Source organism: Juglans regia, chromosome 5 (assembly GCF_001411555.2).
Source record: "Juglans regia cultivar Chandler chromosome 5, Walnut 2.0, whole genome shotgun sequence".
Taxonomy (NCBI): domain Eukaryota; kingdom Viridiplantae; phylum Streptophyta; class Magnoliopsida; order Fagales; family Juglandaceae; genus Juglans; species Juglans regia.
The window spans coordinates 5,318,805-5,343,276 of NC_049905.1; the positions used below are offsets into that span (position 1 = coordinate 5,318,805).

The 24,472-nt window shown below is 35.3% G+C and overlaps 3 protein-coding genes across 3 annotated transcripts; 2 read left to right on the plus strand and 1 right to left on the minus strand.

The window, feature by feature from the left end:
* Positions 1 to 1,637: 1,637 nt before the first annotated feature.
* Positions 1,638 to 2,826, plus strand: LOC109021504. The gene is made up of 2 exons (XM_019004142.2): positions 1,638 to 1,844; positions 1,990 to 2,826. The coding sequence occupies exons 1-2, from the start codon at positions 1,837 to 1,839 to the stop codon at positions 2,555 to 2,557; spliced, it is 576 nt and encodes a 191-aa protein (XP_018859687.1). The 5' UTR covers positions 1,638 to 1,836; the 3' UTR covers positions 2,558 to 2,826.
* Positions 2,827 to 4,811: 1,985 nt separating this feature from the next.
* Positions 4,812 to 5,384, minus strand: LOC109019283 (calmodulin-like protein 3). The gene has a single exon (XM_019001553.2). The coding sequence runs from the start codon at positions 5,284 to 5,286 to the stop codon at positions 4,825 to 4,827; it is 462 nt and encodes a 153-aa protein (XP_018857098.1). The 5' UTR covers positions 5,287 to 5,384; the 3' UTR covers positions 4,812 to 4,824.
* Positions 5,385 to 7,707: 2,323 nt separating this feature from the next.
* Positions 7,708 to 12,928, plus strand: LOC109019281 (linoleate 9S-lipoxygenase 5-like). Its single transcript, XM_035690446.1, has 10 exons — positions 7,708 to 7,952; positions 8,153 to 8,430; positions 8,514 to 8,754; positions 9,375 to 9,716; positions 9,799 to 9,884; positions 10,168 to 10,257; positions 10,532 to 10,830; positions 11,064 to 11,327; positions 11,638 to 12,468; positions 12,595 to 12,928. Exons 1-9 carry the CDS (start codon positions 7,826 to 7,828, stop codon positions 12,407 to 12,409), a joined length of 2,499 nt encoding a protein of 832 aa, XP_035546339.1. The 5' UTR covers positions 7,708 to 7,825; the 3' UTR covers positions 12,410 to 12,468; positions 12,595 to 12,928.
* The last annotated feature ends 11,544 nt before the right edge of the window (positions 12,929 to 24,472 follow it).

A 24,472-nucleotide genomic window follows, 5' to 3' on the forward strand; every position in this document is an offset into this window, starting at 1 on the left:
TATTTAAATACACACGATATTTAAGCATTACGATATAAATATAAAAATAATAAATCACATGTTGGTTACGTAAAGATGTGTGGTGTAAAACTTTTATTTAGAATTTTTCTAAAATATTTAATGAGTATCTATGAATTTTGTTTATAGATTTAGCGAGCATTCCACCATTTTAAGGATTCATGAATAGCAGACATCATGAGTATGAAAAGAATATAAGCTCACGGTAGAAGACAAAAAGATGAAAAAGGAAACAATAGATTTTTGGACATGTTCGATTTATGTCACTTGCTGGATGTTGATATGATAAATTTGTAAATAATAGTAAAATAGTTTAAGTTAAAGATATTTTATGGAGTTTTGAGAAAAGAGATAGAAAATGTTAAATAAAAATATTATAAAGTTAAAAAATATTATTATAATATAATTTTTTAATATAATTTTTATTTGTAGATTTGAAAAAGTTATAATGATTAGATGAAAAATTTAAAAATTTAAAATTAAAAAATATTCGTGTTTGTATTTGTGGTGTTTAAATATTGAGATGAAATGAGACCATCTTCAAAGCTAACCGGGGCATTAGATTTAGGCATGTTCAATCTATGTCTCTTGCTGGTATATTTGGCATGAATTGTGCTATATATTAGTCACTATTTACTCCCACACTTCATGTCTGATAGTTTTTTTTTTATAAAATATGAGGTATTTTTTATAAGGTGTAGACTGTAGAGTAATTGACAGTGATTGATGAGAAAATTATTCTATTTGACATTCATGATAGTTTGGACGTTGTTTGAAGACACAATTAATGTAACTTGCATGATTATGATGTTGGGTTGCTTGTAGTTCTTTCAAACGATCGATGAATTCCAAGGATAGTTATCTACAAGCAAATTACATGCTCTTGACCTTTTAATTCGGATCAAGCATTATACTCAGGTTCCAATTAATTTTATTTACAACGAATTCTACAGTCAAAATTACCTTTAATTTTTTAATTATTATTTTTTAATCATAATTTGTATTTGATTACCAATATTGTAGCACATAATCCTTTTTTATTGATCTTAATGACCATGTCGCAATCAATTAAACGCTTGCACCTGAGTTATCTCTCATGTATTAACCTAGTGCTAGAGATATAAAAAAATTATATATAAAAAATTATAAATTAATATAATTTATTATATCTATTTTATAATAAAAATTATTTTATAATATAATACATTGTATCAAATCAAGATAAATATACCGTCTAGAGTAATTTGTTCAAGTTGACTGCTTTTTACTTTTGTTTTTTTTTATATATTTTTTTAATATATTTAAATATTTAAAAAATAATAATTTTAATATATTCAAAATTACTTCCTTAATCATTAAATAAAAAAAAAATTTTGACAATCGGTAAAATTGAACGATACATAAAATATAATAAATAATTTAATTTTTTTAAATTTTAAAATAATTTTTTTAAAATTTTATATAGAATATAATAAATAATTTAATTTTTATTCTATTATTTATAAATTATCTCAATTAATCTTTAAATTAAAATTAAGAAAAAGTAATTTTTTCCTTATTTTTATCTAATCCTAAAGTATTTCCCTACTTTTAATCAAAAGAAAAAGAAAAGCACAACCACCAAAAAGGCAAAAAGGTATCTCCCCCTTGTCTCTCTCTCCTTCCCTCAGAACCTTTCTTCCAAGAAACCACCTTAAACCCTGCAAGCAATGATAAATTAACCAGATGCAAATTTCCTTCGTATCTCTCTCTCTCTCTCTCTCAGAATAACATAAACTCTCACAAGCAACATTATATAAAAACAGAACTTGGAAGATCATGGATGAGTATTTCTCTACTCTCTCTCTCTGTCTGCAATTTCATTCACATATATTTTTCACTTCCTTCCCACTTTCTCTATGATTAGTTAAAACACACCTCAATCTTTCCCTTTTTTTGTTTTTTGTTTTTCTGGTTGAATTCTTCTTGCAGATCTGAAACATACCCGAAAGAGAGTAGCTTTCAGAGAGCGACATCAACCTCTGCAGCGGATACGACGACGAGCGTGCACGTGACCGCCTTGGATGGCCTCGTCAACGTCAACTCCCTCTTCACCATCGCCGTCTTTGTGGGGCTCTCCCTCACCACCCCCGGCCAGCGCAGCCTTGAGAACAACTCGGCCTGCGACGCCGGCATCGATGTCACCCGGAAGCTCCTCGTCTTCGAGGTCGTCTCCTTCAGCTTCTTCCTCTTCTCCTCCCTCGTAGCCCAGGGCCTCAAGCTCGCCATCAACCTGCTCAACAGCAAAGACGTCGACGAGGCTTTCCGCGCCCACATCAACCTCAAGGTCCTCAGGCTCGGGATGATGGGATCGGCCGTGGGCTCCGTCATGGGCTGCATATTTCTTATGCTCTCCATGATCAACGTCATCGAAATCCGGTTGGGGATGTTGTCGTGTGGTAGTAAATCCGCCGTCCATGCCGTCGCCGCATTGCTTATCCTGGTCTCCTCTGCACTCTTCGTTTATATTTCTACTGCCATATATGCTTTTATGCAGTGATTTTGCCTCGGTAAAGAACTATTTCTCTTTTCCAATCTGCGTATTGCTACCTTTGCCCGATGTTTAAGATCAAGTTCTCATGGGTTGATGTAAGGAGCCCAATGGCATTGTGTCTAACATTCAATAATGTTTGCCTGATCTGGGCTCTTAATTGGGTATTGTGTTGTTGTGGTTTGGAATTTTTGCCTCTTACCCAAAAATCCTTGTGAAGTTTGAACTTTGCCCTTTTAAATTTTCAAGTTAATACTCGACAACTTGAAATTGCTGCATCTATAGTGTTTATGGAATAGCTCTATAGACATTGTGCTAGTATAAAACTTTCAAGCTAATATGAGTGTGGCATGCAGCATTACTCTGCTGCAAACCCTATATAGGCGTTGAACTTGTACTCTTAAATCGTTGAATATTCAGAAAGGCCATTTGATTCTATATCTCAATCTGTCCGTTTCCTTTTTCCCAACCCAAAGGTCTGGATCAAGAAGTTATGCCCGAAGGTTAAACAACTTATACCTGAAATTAGCCTTCAGGCATAACATGTTTGTAGGTTTGCAGACCATAGACCTTCAATCTCCAAGAGGATAAAAAGTGTAATTCTTCCAAGAGAGTTGCTTTGAAATTAGAATTCTGATTCTGAATTTCATCTCGATGTCTGCTGAAGCTTAATCTATTGGCTCCTTGCGACAGGAATCATGAATGCAACTGCCGATTCAATCTCCTACACCTTACTAGAACGCATACCAGACTGGGTTGCTCTGGTCCAAACACCTCACTATTTTTAATCATCTCATTGATTGCAAATGTAGGACAATCCAGCTCAACCCACATCACCAGACCAAAAATCTACAACTAAAATTTATTTCTCTGTTCAATTGCCCGCACACTTTGAACTATGCCATCAATGTTTCTTGATAGGTGATTGGGATGGTGCTGTATAGCTCGTAGAACCATATATGAAGCTGTTCTTGAAAAGCAGCAGATTGCTTTTACTCACGATGAACAACTTTGGAGTGTCAGGAACAGTTGTGTGCTGCACATATAGAGAAAAACTACTTTGTTTAGTGAATAATGTTGAAGAGCAAACAGAACAGCTGTCCTCCAAAATCCAAGTTCTAGTTGAAAATGCGCTGGAAAGTTGAACAGTTGTGTGCTGCACGTCTTATGATCCGTATCAGACATTCACTTACCCAGATACCTACAAGCCGAATAGAGAAAAGCCACTCCTTTATGCAACTTCTTCCATTTCCAAACCTTTTGGCCCCAGATGAGAAAAAGTATTTGCTTTATTTTTTTATTTTTTGATGTTGGGGAACCTCTCCAAGGCAAGAGGACCTTTCTATCCATCCTTGCAGAGTAAATTTTGGTCCCGTGCACCGCACCTTTAGAAATTTTCTTACACGGAACTGGTTAAATCACAAACTTTTCACTAGAAAATGTGGTCCTAAAAGATTATTTACACCTATGAAGTGTTGAATTTTAGACCTTGAAGGGAGTGATACCCCCAGATCAAGGCATTTACCACTTGGGCCAACTCCTTGGAGACATGGGTTCAAGTATTTGCTTTATTTGGCCCTAGATTCAAATGAAAGCTGCATAAACGGCATGTTCTTTGAACACAAAGTGACCAAGCAAACAGGCTAATTGTGGAACGAGTTAAGGAATCTTTGCCACGAACTTGTGACTTGTAAATTTGAGAGAACCAGAGAAGTAGAGACGTATCTTGAGGGCCATCTTTTGTGTGGAATTCAAACAAGTCTCGTCTCCATTTCTGTTTTTTTCTTTCTTTTATTCTTTTTTCACTATGATGAGTGAGATGAAAAAGACAAACTGAGAAAATATACAAATATTCCAGTTATCTTAAACGCAACATAAATTATACAAAAATGCTATGTTCAGTTATTTTTGCGTATTCTTTGTGCATTTCACTAATGTGATTGACAAGCTACAAGTACCGACAAAAAAGCAAAAAGAATCAAAATCTAATACATCAGAATTGCAAACATGGATCATGACAAACTAAGAAATTAATAAATACTAGAATAATATAAATAAAAAAGTAATATACAAGACCCCTACAATGAAACATACATATTTATTGCATTCATCAATAAAAATAATGCAAGAGTTATCCTAGAAGATTCGTCTTTCTTCTCTCCCCCCCCCCTCCCTTCTCTCTCTATCTCCCTCTCTATAATAAAAATAAGAACAAAGAAAAGGAAAAAAAAAAAGAAAAAAAAAAAAAAAGGAAAAAGTCTCTACACATGCATGGTCTATGAACTTGAGCTCAGGGCAGCAAATCCACCACCTTTCATCATCTGCTTAAACTCGTTGAAGTTGACCATCCCATCCCCATCCATGTCCACCTTCTTGATCATCCTCTTGCATTCTTCTAGGGTCCTCCCTTGCTTGAGCCCCAAAGAAGCCAACACCGACCTCAACTCCTCCACGGTGATGAACCCATCTCCGTTCTGATCGAACACATTGAATGCCTCCTTGATGTCCTCCTCTTCATCCCTCTCATTCATTATCGTTTCATACAATGCTCCGAACTCATCGATATCCACGTATCCGTCGCCGTTCACGTCGATCTTTTCAATCATCTGGATCATGTCTTTATCTGGGATGAAGATGCCGAGATTTTGTAACGAGTCGCTAAGCTCCTTCCTCGTGATCCGGCCATCACCGTTGCGATCGAACATTTGAAAAATACGCCGAAGTTCTGCTGGATCCATGATGATCACCGAAAATGATAGACTGGAAATTAACAAAACGATTAAAGCCAAAAGATCAGAAGAAGGAAATGATCATTAATTAAGTTCGGGTGAAACAAACTGAGATAGCCGGAAGAAAAACAAATGAATTTAAGAAGGTTGCCAAAATGGAAAATCTTCAACTAGACGGTTGGCCTAGGTTGTTGAGTACGAAAACAACTTGACAATATGCGGTCGACGTTCTTTAGGGTTGTTGAGTGAAAATACAGCACATCCATTAATTTCGTCCAATCATTAGTTTGTTTGTTTTTTTTTTTTTTTGAAGTAATATTTAGATAATGAGTTAAAATGAGATAAATTAAAATGAAAGTTGAAAATTAAATAAAATATTATTAGAATATTATTTTTTAATATTATTATTTTGATATTTAAAAAAATTAAATTACTTATTATATTTTGTATAAAAATTTAAAAAATTTATAATAATAAGATAAAATACTTTTTATATTCAAACGTAACCTTAATTTTTGAGTTTTAATGATTTTGCTGCAGTCATCTTCTATTTATATTATGGCTATAATGACATGAAATTGTCTACTAGCAAAAGAGTTTTTTCTTTGTACACTCTTGTCTCATCATGCAGTATTGCAATAATTATTTGTGCAAGCCCCGTAGTGTGGGCGGCGCCGTGGCAGGGCATTAGCCCCCAGCACCCCGCGTCCACCACCTTGGCTTCACTTGGGCGGCAATCCCGCCTGCAGGTAAAAAAAATCCAACGGGGGCAAGAGGCAGTTTGGGCTCAGGCCCCCTCTGCACCCCGCACACCCAAGCCTGGGCTAGCCCAGCCAAATTATATATATATATATATATATAAATATATATTATACACAAAAAAACCATGTGTGGGCAGTGGACGGGGGGGCATACGATTACGGAGCAGGGTCTTCTCATAAGATAAACTAATGGTTGAATTTCATAATCATTAGAGTAAATTATCTAAATTGTGCTCTATAAATTATAATTATCTAAAATTTTACCTACACCAAAATAATAATAAAAATACATAATAAACTTATTAAGCTAAAGGGTCACCAACGTAAGGTGGAACTCGTGGATGACCACCATTAGGGCAGTTTTGGGCCACCACATGGACGGCCCAAATCAGACTGTTACTCGTTGGTCAACTTTTATTTATTTATTTTTATTATTTTCTTATTAAGTTTTGAGAGGGAAGTTTGGAAAATATGCTTAAGAATTAAAGGGTTTTCACAATTTTTAATTAATCAACTGGATTTGAGGTGCGAATTGAAGAAATTGGTAATTTTTAGATATCAAAATTTTTAGTTTTGGTAGTTTATGATATATGTAATTTGAAAAATGGGCAAAAACTTGGGGTACAAAATGAAATTCCTCCTAATAATAAAAAATAAAATAAAATAAACCGGAATTTATTATATACAAATTGATATATTACATAGTTCAGCTATATATATAACTTTTTATCAAATAGCATATATCCTAGATTAAGATTAAGAAAAATTATTATTGTAACACACTTTTGATAGAAACCTCTTAAAGGATGGATGATCATGCTATTTTATAGTTTTATGAAAAAAATATATTTATTAGAAAAATTCTATTCTCAACCTGGTGTGTAAAGCGCGCGTAATAAAGTATTTACATGGTATAATTTGATTTAGAAGATAAATTTTAAAGTTTGAATATTACAAATCAAATGGTGTGCTCTACACACTGACTTGAGAATAGAATAATTCTTTTGTTATAGAACCGTCTTGTTCATATTTACCTATCTTATCTAATTTGTCAATTGCGCAGGAAAGAGATGAACTGCAGGGCTGGTTTGCTTTCAAGACTAAAACTCAAAACTTTGAAAACCTCTAATCTTATCATTACAACTTTTTCAAATTCACACATAAAATAAAATAAACAATTTAAAATTTTCAAATCTTAAAATAAAAATGATATTAAAAAATAAATTCTAACAATATTTTATTCAACTTTTTTACTTTAATCTCAACTTTAAAAATAAACTAGTTAGAGTTTTGGTTCCCACTCGTTATCCTACAGTTTCCATCCAGTGGAATCTTTGTTTGCTCAGTACTGTCTGAAAATTTTCTTCCTTTTTGTTTAGCTAATTCCTGCAATCAACTTTGCTTTCAGGCAAAGTTTGTAAAAAGAGCACTGCACCTGAGCTTGATCTTCTTATTGAATGAGCAGACTGCAGAGAGTAAGGTATCCTATTTTTTCTTTTGTTTTTCCTGTGTATATTCAATTTCCCATTTTGGCATTTTAGCTCTAAGTACTATACAAGAAACCTAAAATGCAAGGAAGGAATGAGATGCATAGCAGAAAACCAAGGCAAGAACAGGCCGTTCAACTTTTTCCAGATTTATAAATATTGTCAAATCTACATGATTCAGTAGTTTTATCTGCCCATGCATGCAGATGCGGGCATACCCCGAGATCATATCAAGTCATTCTGAGAGGCACCAACTACAAATATTGAGTTTAATCTGAAAAAGGAGAAAGAAGAAGAAGCATGGAACACCAACGCCGGCGCCAGGCATCTGTTATCAAGGGGGAAGTTGTCATCATCCGTCATGGTCACTCGGTTCCTGGAAAATCAGTCTCGGTTCACGTCTGTAGTTGCACTGAAGACAATCCTGGTATATATTTTCACTTGTCCCAATGTTTTTTTGGTTTACTACCTCAATTCCCTTCTTCCTATTTTAAAGCAGCTCAAGCATCATTATAGCATTAGAAAGTACCAAATTTTCAGAGGCATTATTCTTTTAAGACCACACAGAATTACTTCTCACGCATGACAATAGCATTTATATGTTTTTCTTCATGTGACGTCCAACAGGATCTGGCAGAGGGAGGTTGAGCGAGAGTGCATACCTCAAAAATGGAAAAAGCAACACAATAAATGGCATAAAAACCACAACTTATAAAGTGAAGTTGCACGTAGATCCAGAGTTTGGAATTCCAGGAGCTCTGGTCATAAAAAGCCAAAACAAGCATAAATTCTTCATTCAGTCAGCATCTCTCCAAACTTTTAATCAGACCATCCACTTCGACTGCAACTCTTGGATGTACCCTTTCAAAAAGACTAAAGCTGATCGAGTATTTTTCTCAAACACAGTAAGTAATGGCAGACATTCAGGTTCTTTGACTGTTTTTTCACTCTTAGATGCAATTAAACAACAGTAATGCTGCTATTTTAGAGTTATCTTCCAAACCAGACACCAAGTGGTCTAATGGAACTGAGGGAGAACGAACTCGAAAGCTTGAGAGGAAAGAGGATTGGAGAGAGGAAGGAATGGGATCGAATCTACGACTATGACTACTATAATGATCTCGGCAACCCTGACAAAGGTCGAAAACATACGAGGCCTGTCTTAGGTGGGTCTGTGTCACATCCATATCCTCGTAGACTAAGAACGGGTCGGCCTCCCAGCAATGAAGGTATGCAGCTTCCCTTATCTCAGATGGTTGGCAAAACAATTGGACCAGGTAATTAAGAAAAGTTATGTTTGCAAGTCGATATAGAAGACACATCCTTCACACCAATGACATGATAAAATTTAATTTGTAAGAGAAACTAATTACAAACTTCTCTAGCAAATCAAATTCTATTATGTTAGTGGTATTTAGGATGTGTCCTCCGACTGGAAGGATTTGATAATTAGTCGTGCATTTATCAATGCCTATTACCCTGCATTAGCAATGCCTATTAACCCCTTAATCAAACAATCAAATTTTCACTCTGCTGTGCTGCATAGTGACTACAATTATGAGGTCAGAACACCTTAACCTACCAAAATGTTGAAGTTGGAGCACAATGGAGAGAATTAACTGACACAAGGATTAGGCTAAAAGAAAGAGGTTTAACTTGAAACCGGGTTGCACAGTATGCCTGGTGGTATGTTATGTCTAGACGAGAGGTTTCACATATTCATGGTTCTATCTCTATGATGTGACAAATTTTAACGCACCTAATTCCTTTTCCCTTTCTGTTTCACATGACTAACTTTATGCCACTAGTGCCGAAATTATATTGCAACTTCTTCATTACTACTGTGCAGATCCTTTCACTGAAAGTCATTCGGGAAAAGACAACTTGGATATATATGTTCCTCCAGATGAGCGTTTCAGCCCCAAGAAACTATCTGCATTTATATTGAACTCATTCCAGGCTACCATACATTTCCTAAGCCCCGAGGAAAAATCACTATTCCAACAAGATTTTAGTAGTTTTCACACATTTGAAGAGACACACAGAATGTTTTCTAGCAATAGAAGCCATGCAGTGGAAGAATGGATTAAAGGGATTCTAAAGAAAGGGGTGCCAGAAGAGCTCTACAGAGAAGTCATTCATGCAAGCAAGAAAAACCCAATGAAATTTCCATTGCCTCAAATTATAGCAGGTCGAGTACCACATCATCAATCTATACAGTGCAATAGACAAAAGTTTTCACTTTCATCTTTGGCTTTATTTTCTATTATCAGAAAATGGAATGGCATGGTTGGATGATGAGGAGTTTGGGCGCCAGATGCTTGCTGGAACTAATCCAACACGAATCCAGTGCTTGGAGGTACCCACTACCCTTATGGGCCAGGCTTAAGCAATTGTCAGCTAAGGTCCATATATTTAAAATGTTTCAGCATCTTATATACGTTGAAAATAAATCTACAACAGTGCCTTAAAGCAAGACTTTCTTTCTCTTGATTCAAAATTTTCAACTACTAAAATAATTATCTCAGGCTAGATGTGTTCAGCCTTACTGGTTGGCAACTTCACTACTGTCAGGTATAATGTAAGTGTAATATGAGTACGTCTAACCGATTTGAAATGTTTACTATGACTTGACCTTGCAGGTATTTCCGCCACAGGACAAAAATGGAGTGAAAAGTTCAATAAAGAGATCACAAATAGAGCATAACCTTGATGACCTGACTGTTGTTGAGGTAAAGCAAAACACTAATCTAAGCAGTAGTTTTACTTGCAGCATGCAATATAACCCGTCAATCGTAGTTTTAAATCTGACAGAATGGTTAGAGCATCTGGCCTCAAAGGACAGACTTAAGCCCAAAGTGTAGGCCTGAAATCTAAAAAATCTACTGATTCAATTTTTGAGAAAAATAATAGCAAAGGGTATAATTGTTGGATCAGAAAGAAGTAAATATTTGAGGTCAGTTCTCTAGCATGACTTCTCTTTTTTTACTTCCAATGAATTCACAGGCAATGAATCTATGGAGGCTATTCATTTTAGATCACCATGACTACCTGATGCCATATATAAGCAGAATAAACACAAAGGGTGTTTGTGTTTATGCATCTCGAACACTACTATTCTTAAGGAGTGATGGCACGCTAAAGCCAATAGCAATAGAACTTAGCTTGATTGACTCGAATGATGGCAACGAGATCAATAGGGTTTTTGTTCCATCAAGTCAGGGGACTGAAGCAGCACTGTGGCAGCTTGCTAAAGCTCATGTTGCAACTAACGATTCTGTCTATCATCACCTAATCAGCCATTGGTGAGTTGAGCAATTCTGTGCACCCAAGTTTAACAGTTCCTATTTATATGCTTCTCTACCTAATAATGTGCAGAGGTACTTAGCAAGTTGTTGTACATACATGTGACAATATATCTGGAAATAGTCTGGACTTTGTTCCGGACACCAGGTTCCAATAAGATTTATATATATATATATATATATATATATGAAAATATACATTGTGAGTTGTTTCTATCCAATGCATTTTTTAGGCTGCAAACCCATGCAGTAGTCGAACCATTCATCATTGCCACTAGAAGGCAGTTGAGTGAGATGCATCCAATCCATCGTTTACTGAATCCTCATTTCAAAGACACCATGCACATAAATGCATTGGCTCGGAGAATCCTCATCAACTCTGGAGGAATCCTTGAGAAAATATTATTTTCTGGTGAAGTCTCCATGGAGTTGTCTTCTGAGCTTTACAAGGGGTGGAGATTTGATGAGCAGGGCCTTCCTGCTGATCTACTTAAAAGGTATTCCACGAAATTATCATTGATTTTCCATGCGTGCAAGGTAAATTGGCTAGATAATCTAGAACAAGTGGAAATCTCATTCTTTTTTGCCAGTACCTTGTTGCTTTGCCATTAAAATTCCCGACTTCCTCTCTTGGTAATCTATGAGATCTTCTAGCTGGATCTATGGATATGAGATAACAGTGTGGGAATTTTCTCACGTCACAGCTGCCACAGATGCAACCTAGGGAATGTTTTTTTTTTTCAGATTTAGAGAGCATCTATACCTCCATATTCTGATAATTAGATCTTCATGGAAAAATTCCTCCAGAGGTATGGCCCTGGAAGATGCAGATCCAGACAATCCCACTGGAGTTCAGCTACTCTTTGAGGACTATCCCTATGGAGCAGATGGACTTGAGATATGGACTGCCATCAAGACATGGGTCACAGAGTTTTGCTCAATCTTCTACAAAGACGATAATTCTGTCCAGACTGATTCAGAACTCCAAGCATGGTGGTGGGAAATACAATATGTAGGTCATGGCGATAAGTGCCACGAGGAATGGTGGTATCAAATGACAACATGCTCAACCCTAATAGAGACTTTAACAATTCTCATATGGATAGCATCTGCAATCCATGCTTCGGTGAACTTTGGGCAATACACATATGCCGGTTACCCTCTAAATCGTCCCACACTATGTCGAAAGTTCATTCCAAAGGAAGGAACATTTGAATATGCTGAATTCCTCAAGGATCCAGACAAATACTATCTTAAGATGTTGCCTGACACATTTGAAATGTCCATTGGTGTAGCATTAGTGGAGGTCCTCTCATGGCACACATCAGATGAAGTGTACTTGGGCCAAAGGCCATCCGAGTGGACAGATAATGAAGAGGTTCGACATAAATTTGAGAAGTTCAATGGCACACTTAAAGAGATAGAGGGGAAAATTATGAGCCGCAATGGAGATTCCAAGCTCAAGAACAGATGGGGTCCTGCAAAAGTTCCATTCAATGGTTTATACCCAGATACATCCAATATTGCATCTCAAGTCGGCATGACAGGAAAGGGGATTCCTAACAGCATATCCATTTGACATGTCAAACATATCCAATGTGCTTCACACAATGATGATTTTATTTATTTATTTGACAGGTACTTTACCTCGGTACAAATGGTTTTGTTCATTTTTGCTAATGTTTGTTTGGCTTACATTTTACTCAGAGTAATACCTCATCAAGTGAAGTCCCACTCCAACTGAGATGCACTCTTGCTCTGCAGGCTTGCAGTTCAAAACCTGGTTATAATAGCTGCCCTAGCTCTCATTTTATCACCAACATTGGCCTTGAACAGCAAGATGTGCACTACCAACTCTCCCAGGATTGGATTGCTCAGCACCAAGTCGGCAACCATTTCAGCAGTTCCCAAAGCCTCAAAATTGAAGCAGAATGGTGAACAAGTTTTATCAAAAGATGTAGCCTACTACGTTAAACCATGTCAGTTTATAAGTTTTCTTTTAGCAATTCTCTTTCTAAGCCTAATACTTCTCCCAAAGTGGTAGTCTTTGTTCCACATTCATGGCTATTTAAAAGCTGCTACCGTAGGCTGCCCAGTAACAAAGAAAATAAGATAGTCATTGAATTCATGATTCTATTTTGGTCTAAGGGAGCAATTGGCACGATTCAACAATAATAACAATAAAAATATTGGAATTGTTATTGCTGCTATGGTTTTTAATAATAAACCAAGATAAGATCATTAGAAATATTGGTGTTAGATTTTAAGCTGTGTAATACTCTGTCGAACTTCTAGAAGCAACAAAACATAGTAAGACGCAAACTTTACCTTTCAGTAAGTCAAGAAAAATCAATCTCTTTGGCATGAGTTTCCCCACATGCCCCTTAAAGATTGCTAATCAAACAAAAAACGCTGTCACTTTGGTCGAACCTTATCATGGTCTTAAAAAATACTCTGAAACCATGCATAAACACAGAGAGCTCTGATCTAATTTTCTCATGAGAGCTACAGTAATAAAAGGATTACATAAAAATAATTCTACAAATTATCGTGACTTCATGTGATTAGTCAGATCTATTTTAAAATAAAAATAACTCTACAATATGATGAGATTAGTTTTGTGTAATTAATTTGTGGCCAAATATTTCTATTTCTCAAGTGACCAAACAAGTTGGATTATTTCAGACAAGACAGATGTCACAGTTCCCGAATGAAGGACCTAGGCTATGGGCCCTGGGCCCTGGGCCTGTTTAATGTCATTTACAATTTTATATTCAGCATGTATTTGGGCCACAATCCATTCATAATAGAGGACATACAAATTTGACTTAAAAACAAGTTAGTTACAAACGTTAATAGCTTCCTAGCACACTTCCGTGACTGACATAGTCTAGTCCAGACGACAGATCTCTAAAGACCAAAGTCTAAGAGATCTATTGTGCATAGCTCTGTCCATGACAGAGTTAATAGTAATCAGGTGACAAAACTCCATACCCCGACTAAGCGGAGTAGGGTGCACCAACCCCACCAAAAGTATGCTTAAGCAGAAGGGGGGGACCACTCCATTTGGACTAAGGTCCGAAGGCACAATTTCTTGGATTTTTATTTTTCTAAAAAGTAAAGACAAGACACAAAATAAAATACAATGGGAAACCACTGTGAAAACCAGAAAAATAGTGCTCCAAGAGGCTGCTGTGGCGCATGCAGTACATGCGCTACTCTGGGAGAAAAACTGACGGTTGATCTTGAAAGTCTCAAACTCACAGACCCCAGAAGTGCCGTGCATAGCATTGGCAAAGAGCTTTTTGGTGGCGTGTGAGAGCCACTCGCAGAACGTTTATGAGAACTTTAAACCATGTGTTCAAGTTACTCGCTGCTCCAATGGTGTTGAAGATCAGCAGGCTGGGCAACATCATGGAGGGGCGCGTGTTAGTCTATTGTCGTCGAAAAGTTTTAGATCTGCGATTCACCCTTATTTGGCCTTAAAAAACACAAAATGGAGCACTACACAGAGGGGGAGGAAGGGGGAGAGAGGGAGGGAGGGGGAAGGGAGCCAAAGCTCCCACCCCCTCTAGCCGGATCTGTAGTGAAAGTTAGAGAAAAGGGAGAGTGTTTTGGTTTAGAGAGAGGGGCAGTCGGTGAATCTCATTTCAATTCATTACTTAAGTACTTTTAACTTAGTAAGATTGTCAATGGATGTTTGCAATACAAAATTTAATTTGTCATTTAAAAAAAATTTAGAAAATTTGGATTGTGAGGAGTTAGAACTTAAAAATTACCTGAATTGTCATGACTTATATCACCCCAAACAAAATCAGATAGAATAGCCAAACTGTCCAAATATTACAAAGTAAACTGTTTAAATATCAGATAGCAAATAAGATAAATTAAGAATAAATCTACTTGCAACCGGTTTGGGGAACTGGCGCGGAACCGTGTCCTACATGGCACGTTTGAAAACGGCGTCGTTTGAAATTTGAAATGTAGTCCCGAGCCCCTTGTATATTTCACTTTCACATATCACCTTCACTTTCTCTCGCTCGATCCCTCGCCCTCTTCTCCCCATTCCCATCGTCTTTCCCAGGAAGTTCACCAGAGCCACAAACCCACTTGGTCTTCTCCACTAGAGCCACGAAGCGGCTTCAGAGCAGTCTCCGTAGGACATGGTTCTACTCCTCTTCTCCTCGAACCCAAGACCCACAAACCTTGCTATCTCAGGCTCGTACCACATCACTGAACAAGGTTTTAATCCTTCCTTACCACCAAGGAAATAACCCAAAAGATGAAATCAGACTTACGTTCGTATTTCTTCTCAAACTTCCCATTAAGATGTCTTTTCACAAACGTTGTTTTTCCTGCATTGTTCAAATACTCAAAATTAAAAAAGCAAAATCGTCAACAATCCAATATGAGTTCCAAAACAACAACGAAGTCAAAGGTAACTGATTTATCACATACTCTTTAAAAAAAGAAAAAAATGGTTTATCACATACAAACCCAACTGCACGATATGGAAATGACAAAGAATAAAACTTAAACCTAAAGAACTTTGAGTTATTATATACGAGGTCGCTTTTAATTTTTGTTCTACCATAAAGATCTGTCCTTTGGAGTGTTTTCAATTGAGAATTATATAATGAAAATGGTAAAGAAAGGGAATAAAACCCTAGATAAAAGAGACTATATTACGGCAACCAGTTAGATCTTGAAGGAAAGAATACACTAAAGGAAATTTACCGATTCCACCATCGCCAACAATTACCAGCTTGAAGCTTGGATAATCGACGGTCTGCTGGTTTGGAAAAGTTTGAAACACAAAAGCAACATGGAACGAAGACGAAAATCAAGGAAAAGAAAAGGGATATTTTTCAAGAAATTACGAAAGTAGAGCTATATCATTTTTTTCCCTCTTTCTGTTGAGTAGTGGCCCTCTTAGACAGTTCTTGGTTCAGTGAGTGAGAGCTTCTTTTTTTTTTAATTATTTAAATCAACTTATGTGGCAGTGCCACGTCATCCAGTTCCGTGCCGGTTTCGCACCGGCGGTTGTATATAGCAGAATTGATAAATTAAACAATACATACCAGATTAAAAAATATAAAATGTGAAAATATTAGTTTCACTTGAATGATGAATCTGAGTCAGGACTGCCTATGGTTATGACAAAAGAATCTGAGTTTCTGATGGAACATCCTTCAATTGACAAGAAAAAACAGTAATTAGTATTTCTATAAATAATATTAAGTATAAAATAGTAAAATAGCAACTTAAAATTCAAATAAATGTAACACTTACAGAATTAGTTGATGATCTTTTAAGCTCATATAATGCTCTAACCCAATCAGACTCACATAAAAACATATGTACAGTTTTAGTTCACAATGAAACTTGATGAGGATCAATAACTTTGCCTCTTGCGCTGAATGTTGATTCTGAGCTAACTGTGGTAATTGGCGTAGCCAAATAAGGCATCGAAACTTGCATCTAAGCCCTATTATTGTCTAGTTCTAATTTAATAGGTTGCACTATATTAACACTTCTAACAAAAGATTTAAATAATGATTGGCCACTCTGCATACTTCTCCCAGCACTTGAGGAACAACTGGAACCAAGAGTTCGAGCGTTTTCCTGCTCTCTTTGTCCCTCAAGCGTCGAATTGTATTCCTAAATATACTCATCATACAACTCATGCAATATTTAAGAGACATACTCAATATTCTAAAAAGCTTCCAAATCTTGATAAATTCAAGGCAAACAAACCTAGATCAGGACCATCTTCATTTAGGGTCTAACACCACAGCAATTGCCATCAATAGTTACACTCCCCCCAATATTTCTCAAACTTAGCACTCATTTTTCTTACCATTGATTTCATGTACTCATTCTCATCTCTATTATTTTTTCCTAGGATGTCTTGCATTCTCCATACTTTAGAAAGAAATAAGTTTGCTATTGGGTAATTACTTTCAAATACCATATTGGTTACTTCGTTGAAAATAACAAGTAGTTGACAAATATTTTCAACTTGTCCCCACTCTTCAACAGTTGGAATCCATTCAAAACTGCTATCTCTATCACCATATCTAGGAAAAACTTCTTTGAACTGACCTGCAACATCCAACATTAAATATGTGCTGTTCCATCTTCTAGGCACATCTAAAATCAGCTTTTTTGAGGGCAATTGCAATTATTTTGCAGTTTCACTAAATTATTTTTGCCTACTCTTTAATACTACCAGATATTTTATACCATCTCTCACACAACCAACGATTTGCCTAATCTCCCCAAGTCCACATTGCACAAGTAAATTAGTTATATGTGCACAACAACATACATAAAATAATTTTCCTCTAATAGACAATGTTTTCTTCAATCTAAAATCATCTTTCAAGATCCAAATGACAACATCATTAGAACTTGCATTGTCAACAGTAATTGAACTAATTTTATTCTCAATTCTCTAATCTTGGAAACACTTTTCTAAAACATCAGGAATAAGAAGGCCACTATGTGGAGGTGGCGCATTACAAAAGTTCAACACAAGCCTTTGAAGATGCCAATCAGTATCTATAAAATGACATGTCACTATTATATATGAAAGTTTTTGACAATAAGTCCACATGTCAGTTGTGATATAAACTTTGTTAATAAGTTTAAGTGAAACCTTTAACTTTGTCTTTTTAGTCTCATAAGTTCTCATGCATTCATTTTTTGTAGTAGCCTGAACATTTTTTCCCAATATGGACGGTTTGCACTTGTAAACTTATTAAATACCACATGCTTCATTAAAGAAAATGGATATTCATGGTAAAGTATCATATGAGAGGCAAGCTCTCGGACCCTACTATGATCATAGGTAAATTTTGAGACAGTGAAGCTACCATTTGCCTCTTTATACTCAACTACTAAGACTTTCTATTTTTTCTTAGAACACATGTATGGCAAACAAGTTAGTAATTGCATATGTTGTGTAGTCGTAGAACTTGATCGAAATGCTTTAAAATTTTTTTTACACCACTTACGTTGAGGTTGTTTAGCTCCATCTCGTTCAATTTCGACAAAATCATTTCATACAACAGAAGTCCACTTTCTCTTCTTTCTATCATAGGCTACTGTTTAAACTTCTGTTGGGCCCTCAGTAGAGACAGTATTAAGGGCCTCAGTATTTGCAGTGTCTCCATCATCATCATCTATGGGCTCTACTAAGCTAATCCCTATAGAGTTTTAATTTTCATACTCTTCCATCGGATCAAGTTCATTCATAGGATCATCCATTTGCTAGGTTCTAATATTTTTTAAACACAAAACTAGAAACATAAAATAAGCATATAAACATTGACTATATAGGTTATATTAATCAATTAAAATCAAAACAACATTGTCTTGATGGCTTAAGGTGCCTCCAGAAGTAATAATACTAAAAGATGTCAAAGTCAAAAGAATTTGACTTTAACAATTTTGTTATACAGCCTTGCGTTGATGGCTTAATGTGCCTCAAGAAGGCAAGAATGATACAATTGATACTAATCAACTAGAAGATATTAAATTCAAACAATTTTGACTCCAATAGTTTCAATATACAGCCTTGCCTTGGTAGTTGGATGTGCCTTCAGAAGCAAGGCATCTGAACAACATAAACATAGAACATATTGGATAAAATTTATCAACCAAAACACGTTAAACACACCACCATTTCATACTTGAAGCACGAACATAAACATAAAACATATTAGATAAGTTTATGAGCCAAAACATATTAAACAAAGCACTATTTCATACTTGAAACAAGAATATAAATATAGAACAGATTGGAAAAGATTTATCAACCAAAACATGCTAAAGAAAGCACCATATTTATCAGCCAAAACATGTTAAAGAAAGAACATGAAGTAAGAACTAGATAGGATAATTTATAATCAGTCAAAACAAGTTCAAGAAATCATATTTAAATACTTTAAGCAAGAACATAAACATAGAACATATTAGATAAGATTAATCAACTAAGATATGTTAAATAAAACATAATTAAATGGTTGAAGCAAGAACATGAAGCAAGAGCAAGATAGGATATTTTATAATCAACCAAAACCAGTTCAAGAAAGCATATTTAAATACTAGGAGCAAGAACATAAAGCCAGAACCAAATCTCCACACTCTAGTTAACAATATATACAAATAACCCGAGACAAGCCAATGAAGCAAATGAAAAATTGAAAATCTATAGTCGGGAGAATAAGTTAAACTCATAATGGGCTTTTAAATTTTGCTTCAAGCACAGATATATAGGAAAGCTCTTTAGAAGAATTTTTTTCACAATTTTCAGATATGAAATATAAAACTCGAAACATATATTTGTAATTGTAATTTGTAAACAATAGCAAAATAGCCTAAGGACCTAACAAGGCATATTCTGCCACTACAAAAAAAAAAATAATAATAATAATAAATAAATAAAATTAAAGCATAAACTTATCAATCAAAGTGATAGATAGTCACAATCTAACAGAAGCATGCATAGACGACGTGTGAAGTATGTCAGAACAGTCAATAGTGTACTTAGATGATTAGATCTAGATCTACAATGTAACAATACTACAATGTACAAAGAGTTAGGAGAGAACCAGATTAAATCTTCGAAACTACTCAGATAAGTTAATAATAGATAAGTGGCTCCAAATGGACCAAATCTAAAGAGTTCCCAACCAAATGCTTAAAAACAGGAAAAGAACCTGGGTAATCGACTCATAGACGAACGAATCAAAGAACTAGAGAACCACAAACCACAGAATCAGGGATTCAGTTGGTTGGGAGTCATAAATGCATGCATTTAATGACCAATTTTTTGAGGCCAGGCTGTGATATCAGAGGCTGAGATTACGACCACGGCTCCTCGAAAATACAGTCGCCGGCTGCATCTGTTAAGGTTTCTTGCAGTTGCAGCCGGTATCACTCTCAGCCTCTTGAGAATCCCTAGCTGCAAGTCTTCGAGAGTCAAGGCTATTCAACCCTTGATTCCATGAAAATCAAATAGGAGCTAACCAATGTAAGCGTAGGAGACTAGGGTTTCTCAATGGCTCTGAGAGAAAGTCTGAAGGAGTGAGTCAAAGTGTGAAACAGTGAGAGTTGAGAATGAAACGGCGTAAGACTAAGCAGGAGCGTAAGTTTGTAACCCTAGCTTTAGGGTATGGAATCAACGGCTCACACTATAGATTTTTGATCCAATGGCCTCAGTCCTGAATATCTCCACAACACCAAAGTAAGTTAAGTAACTACAAAATTAAATACTAAACTATTACTACTATATTCTATTTGAAAACAAAATACTGTAGTCTATAAATTATAATAGATGTTAGTTGTTATATACTATAATTTATAAAACTAGCAAGTAGTGTTATAAAAAAAAAACTGCATTTATTTATAGTATTTAATTATATAAAATTGTCTAACATTATGTTTTTTCAAACATTATAATTTAGTGCTCATAATATAATGTTATAGTTATATTAATTAGTATAATATAATAATACTATTATATATACTAATACCGTATATTAACTACAATATTGATACTTAAATATTGATACCCCATGGTCTTATATTATTTATGTAACGCCCCGCCCCCGAGAGTCCGGAGAGTTAACTCATATTACCTGATAATCAACTCCAACATTGTTAATATTTTTCTAAAAGCTTCAAATCAAACGTAAACACTTTAAATTTAATTAAACACATATACTCATATATAAAATCCCCAATACAGTAACTCCAAAAATTTTCAACTTCTCTACATGTCACTTAAACTCACATTTCAACAATATAATTATAAAAAATACCAATACTCATCGGAAACTTTCTATTCTTAAGTCATCTCACCCAATTCTTCATAGTCTTGATCCTCAGCTGAAATATCCAAAAATCATCTGAAAATATTGGAGATAAGAGGGGGTGAGTTATCAATAACTCAGTAGCAGATAACATATACTAGTATGCAAACATGAACATTTACATATTTCAGAATGCAGAACAAAATACTTTAGTTTCATAATGCAGAGTCAGAATATGTTATCAAAAATATCAGAGTGAAAGTTCAAAAATATTCTTATTCAAATTCTTTTGGCATAACATAACTGACCACCATCGTACCAGAACATCGTATCACATCAGAGGCCATGTTTAACTCCCGTGGTAGGGTTGTGCAAACCTCGGTAGCTAACCGAGCAGAAACAGAATGTGAATCTTCCCCTTATTTATTCTCGGAACCCCGAGTGTGCACACATGAAAAACCACCAGAAAACCACTTTGCTTCCAAAGTGAGTGCACCAGAAACAGAACAGTTGGTACCAACCAAAACAGAAGCCACTATTAGCACCCGTGGTAGGTCAAATAGGTCACCATCTACAAACCACATCCCGATTCAAAATGTCATGCCAAAAGTTTTCAGAAATTACATCATATCAGAGTACAGAACATCTTCAGAACAGAATAGAATTTTCAGAAATCACAAAACATAATTTTATGCACAAACTTTCATATTCGCTCTCTTTTGCACAATTCAGAAGTAAAATGCAAAATAGCTCATGTCTAAACCAGTCATGCCAGAAAATATTTTATTCTTAAACAGAATCTCATGAGTAATGCAGAACAAATAACTGAGGTAGTTCAAATCTCTTTTCATAACAAAACATGCATATTTTCAAAAATCAACCTCAGTCCATTTTATTTTCATGCAAATCTAGCATAGGAACCCCGCTTACCTGAACGACTTAGCTTTTCAGAATTTTCCTAAAAAATGTCGAGTCGACTATAAATCGTCACCTATAAAAATAATCATGTAATTTTCATAAGTTTTCAATCAATCACGGATTTCGATATTTAAGTCTAAGCTTCTTAAATAACCTATTTTAATTCCTCAAAACTTAAAACCTTCATAATCTTAAAATATATCATCATTTCCTAAAATCACCAATATTCACCGTAACCCACGTCAAATACAAAACACCAATATTTAAACCCGAAACAACCAACAAATCTCATAGCATAAACCAATCACACAAACAACTCCATCATCCAATCCAACCGATCCCCTTACTCCTCGAACTCAGTCCGGCACAACCAACCAATTCACAGTAAATATGAATTAACTCGAAAATACATTTAAATCTCAAAAGTTCTCTAGGAAAATACTTACAATACTATAATATAATTTTTGAAAGATCACGGAGGTGCTAGAAGCGGCAACGCAGCAACAAAATAGTGCCGAATGCACTGTGGCCGTGAGTCTCAATAACCCACTTTTGAACGGGGACAAACCAAGACCCGAGATTGCTAGGGTAGGGCTTAAGGATGTCGGTAAAGCTAATGGTGGTGGTGGTTGGCCGTGGTTGGCGGCGTAGAAGGTGGTTGAAGTGCAAAAATGTCCAAATCAGAAATGGAGTTGGTGGGGCTTCACCGGTGGCAGATCGGAGCTGGGGTTGGGTGCATTGGGTTGCTAGGAGGTCGAGGATGAAGTGGTGAAGAAATGGCGGCCGGAGGTGGCGCGCGAGCACAAGGAACGCCGTGGCTTCAAGTCATGTATGTAGGAGAACGGCGGCGAGTTAAGGGTTGAGCTTGGTGGGGGATGATGGTCGGCGAGAGGGGAAGTTGTGGCAGTGGGCGGTGTCGGTCATGGGCAGCTCACAGTGGCGGGCTGGGGGAGGAAGGAAAACTCATGGGAGAGAGAGGGAGGGTGGCGTCGCGCGGGAGAGAAGCAGAGGGAGAAAAGAGAAAAAGAAGAAAAAGAAAGAGGAAAAAGAGAAAAGGGAAAAAGAAAAGAGGAAAAGGAAAAAGGAAATGGAAAGAAATGAGGTCCAATCCTCACATCCTGGATCACAAAAAAAAAATGATCCAACGAAAAAAATTTTAAAACAGCAATTCGATTAAAATAATTTAAACGTAATGATGAAATGAAAATAAAAATAATTAAACCCAACAATAAACTAATTTAATATGAAAAAAAATTTAAATGCATAACAATAATTAATATTAAGGAAACATGTCAAATTTAATTTTTACAAATTAAAAATCATAAAATAAACCCACTAAAATATGAAAATTTAAAACAGGAGAATCAATTTTTAAATTAATAACAAATAATCATTCAATTAAAAATACACTAAAATACAGGGTATTACAATTTATTCTTGTAGTTATAATGCATATGTATTATGTAACAATTAATACTAGACTACTACTACTAGTCACTAGACTCACTACACAATAGACACTAGTCTAGTAGTCTACTAGTATAAACTTATTAATTAATAATAATAGATATTAACACTAAATATGTAAATTACTATAGTTGATATAATCTTATGAATACAATATTACTAGAGTCTAGTGATTAATCATATATAAAGTAATAAGATTAAAAACTAGTAAAAAGTTATTAATAGTACTTTATAGAATGATAGAATCATAAATAGATGTAACTTCATAGAATATATAAAGATAGAATCATAAGTGATAAGTCTTTAATAATAATATTATGATAGATTAATAACAATATTGTAAAGTCTTCAACAATACTTCATAGAATGATAAAATCTAAAGTGATGAGTTGTAAGTTAATAAGTTATGACTATATTCTATAGCCTATAGCTTGTAAGCATAAAATTTATACGAAAATTCAATATTTGATAAGAATAAGATAAATATATCAATATGATATATTAATATTATAAATTAAATTTACAGTATTTGTATTGGACTATAACTATTGGCTATTATATATATATATATTGTATTATATATGTACTAATATATACGAGTCGAGCTAAATACGAGTCTGTTCATGAACATTATTCAAGCCGGTCAAGCTTTATACGAGTTTGTATTGTTTAATAATCGAGTATAATTCTGGGTTTACGATTAACCCATTTAATATTCGGTTCGAGTCAATTTCGAGTTTAATTGAGTCGAATTCAAGCTGCCTGTCTTGTAGCCTGTTCATTTTACAGCTCTACTTATATCAAAAGAACAGGTCACTTATAATAATGTTAAAACTAATTTATATCTGACTGGAGACCTCACATACATTGTGTTCAAATGATTTTCATATTATGGTGATTACTATTATGGTGACTTGAGTGTATTTTCTTAATATTAACTAATTTTAGATCATTTTGTAGCTCACAATGCTCTCTCTCTCTCTCTCTCTCTTTATATATATATATATATATAATATGTATGACATAGAGGAGGGAATTCAACAGAATGATGTTGAAACGCAGAGTAGAGGAGGATGTTTCCTTCAACAAATAAAATGCTGCTACTGCTTGCTCCATTAAGAGATAGTGGAAGAAGTTTAGTAATAGTATGTATAGGTACATGGTCGAATAATAATGATAGAATGAGACAAAGCTGCTTTTGAAAACATTGCCCACCAAACCTTTGTTTTCTATTTTATGTCATTTATGACTGAGAAATTCTAAAGACAACCACCCCTACATCTCCATTGCAAAACCGGTTGACGTGTCAAGCTGCCACATCAACAGCTAATATTAAAAAAAAAAACATCCTGTAGGTGGAAAGGAGGGAAATCAAAACAAAAACACAAATTGCTTGAGGAAGCTTGCAAGAGAGCGAGAAACCAGAGAGGGAGATC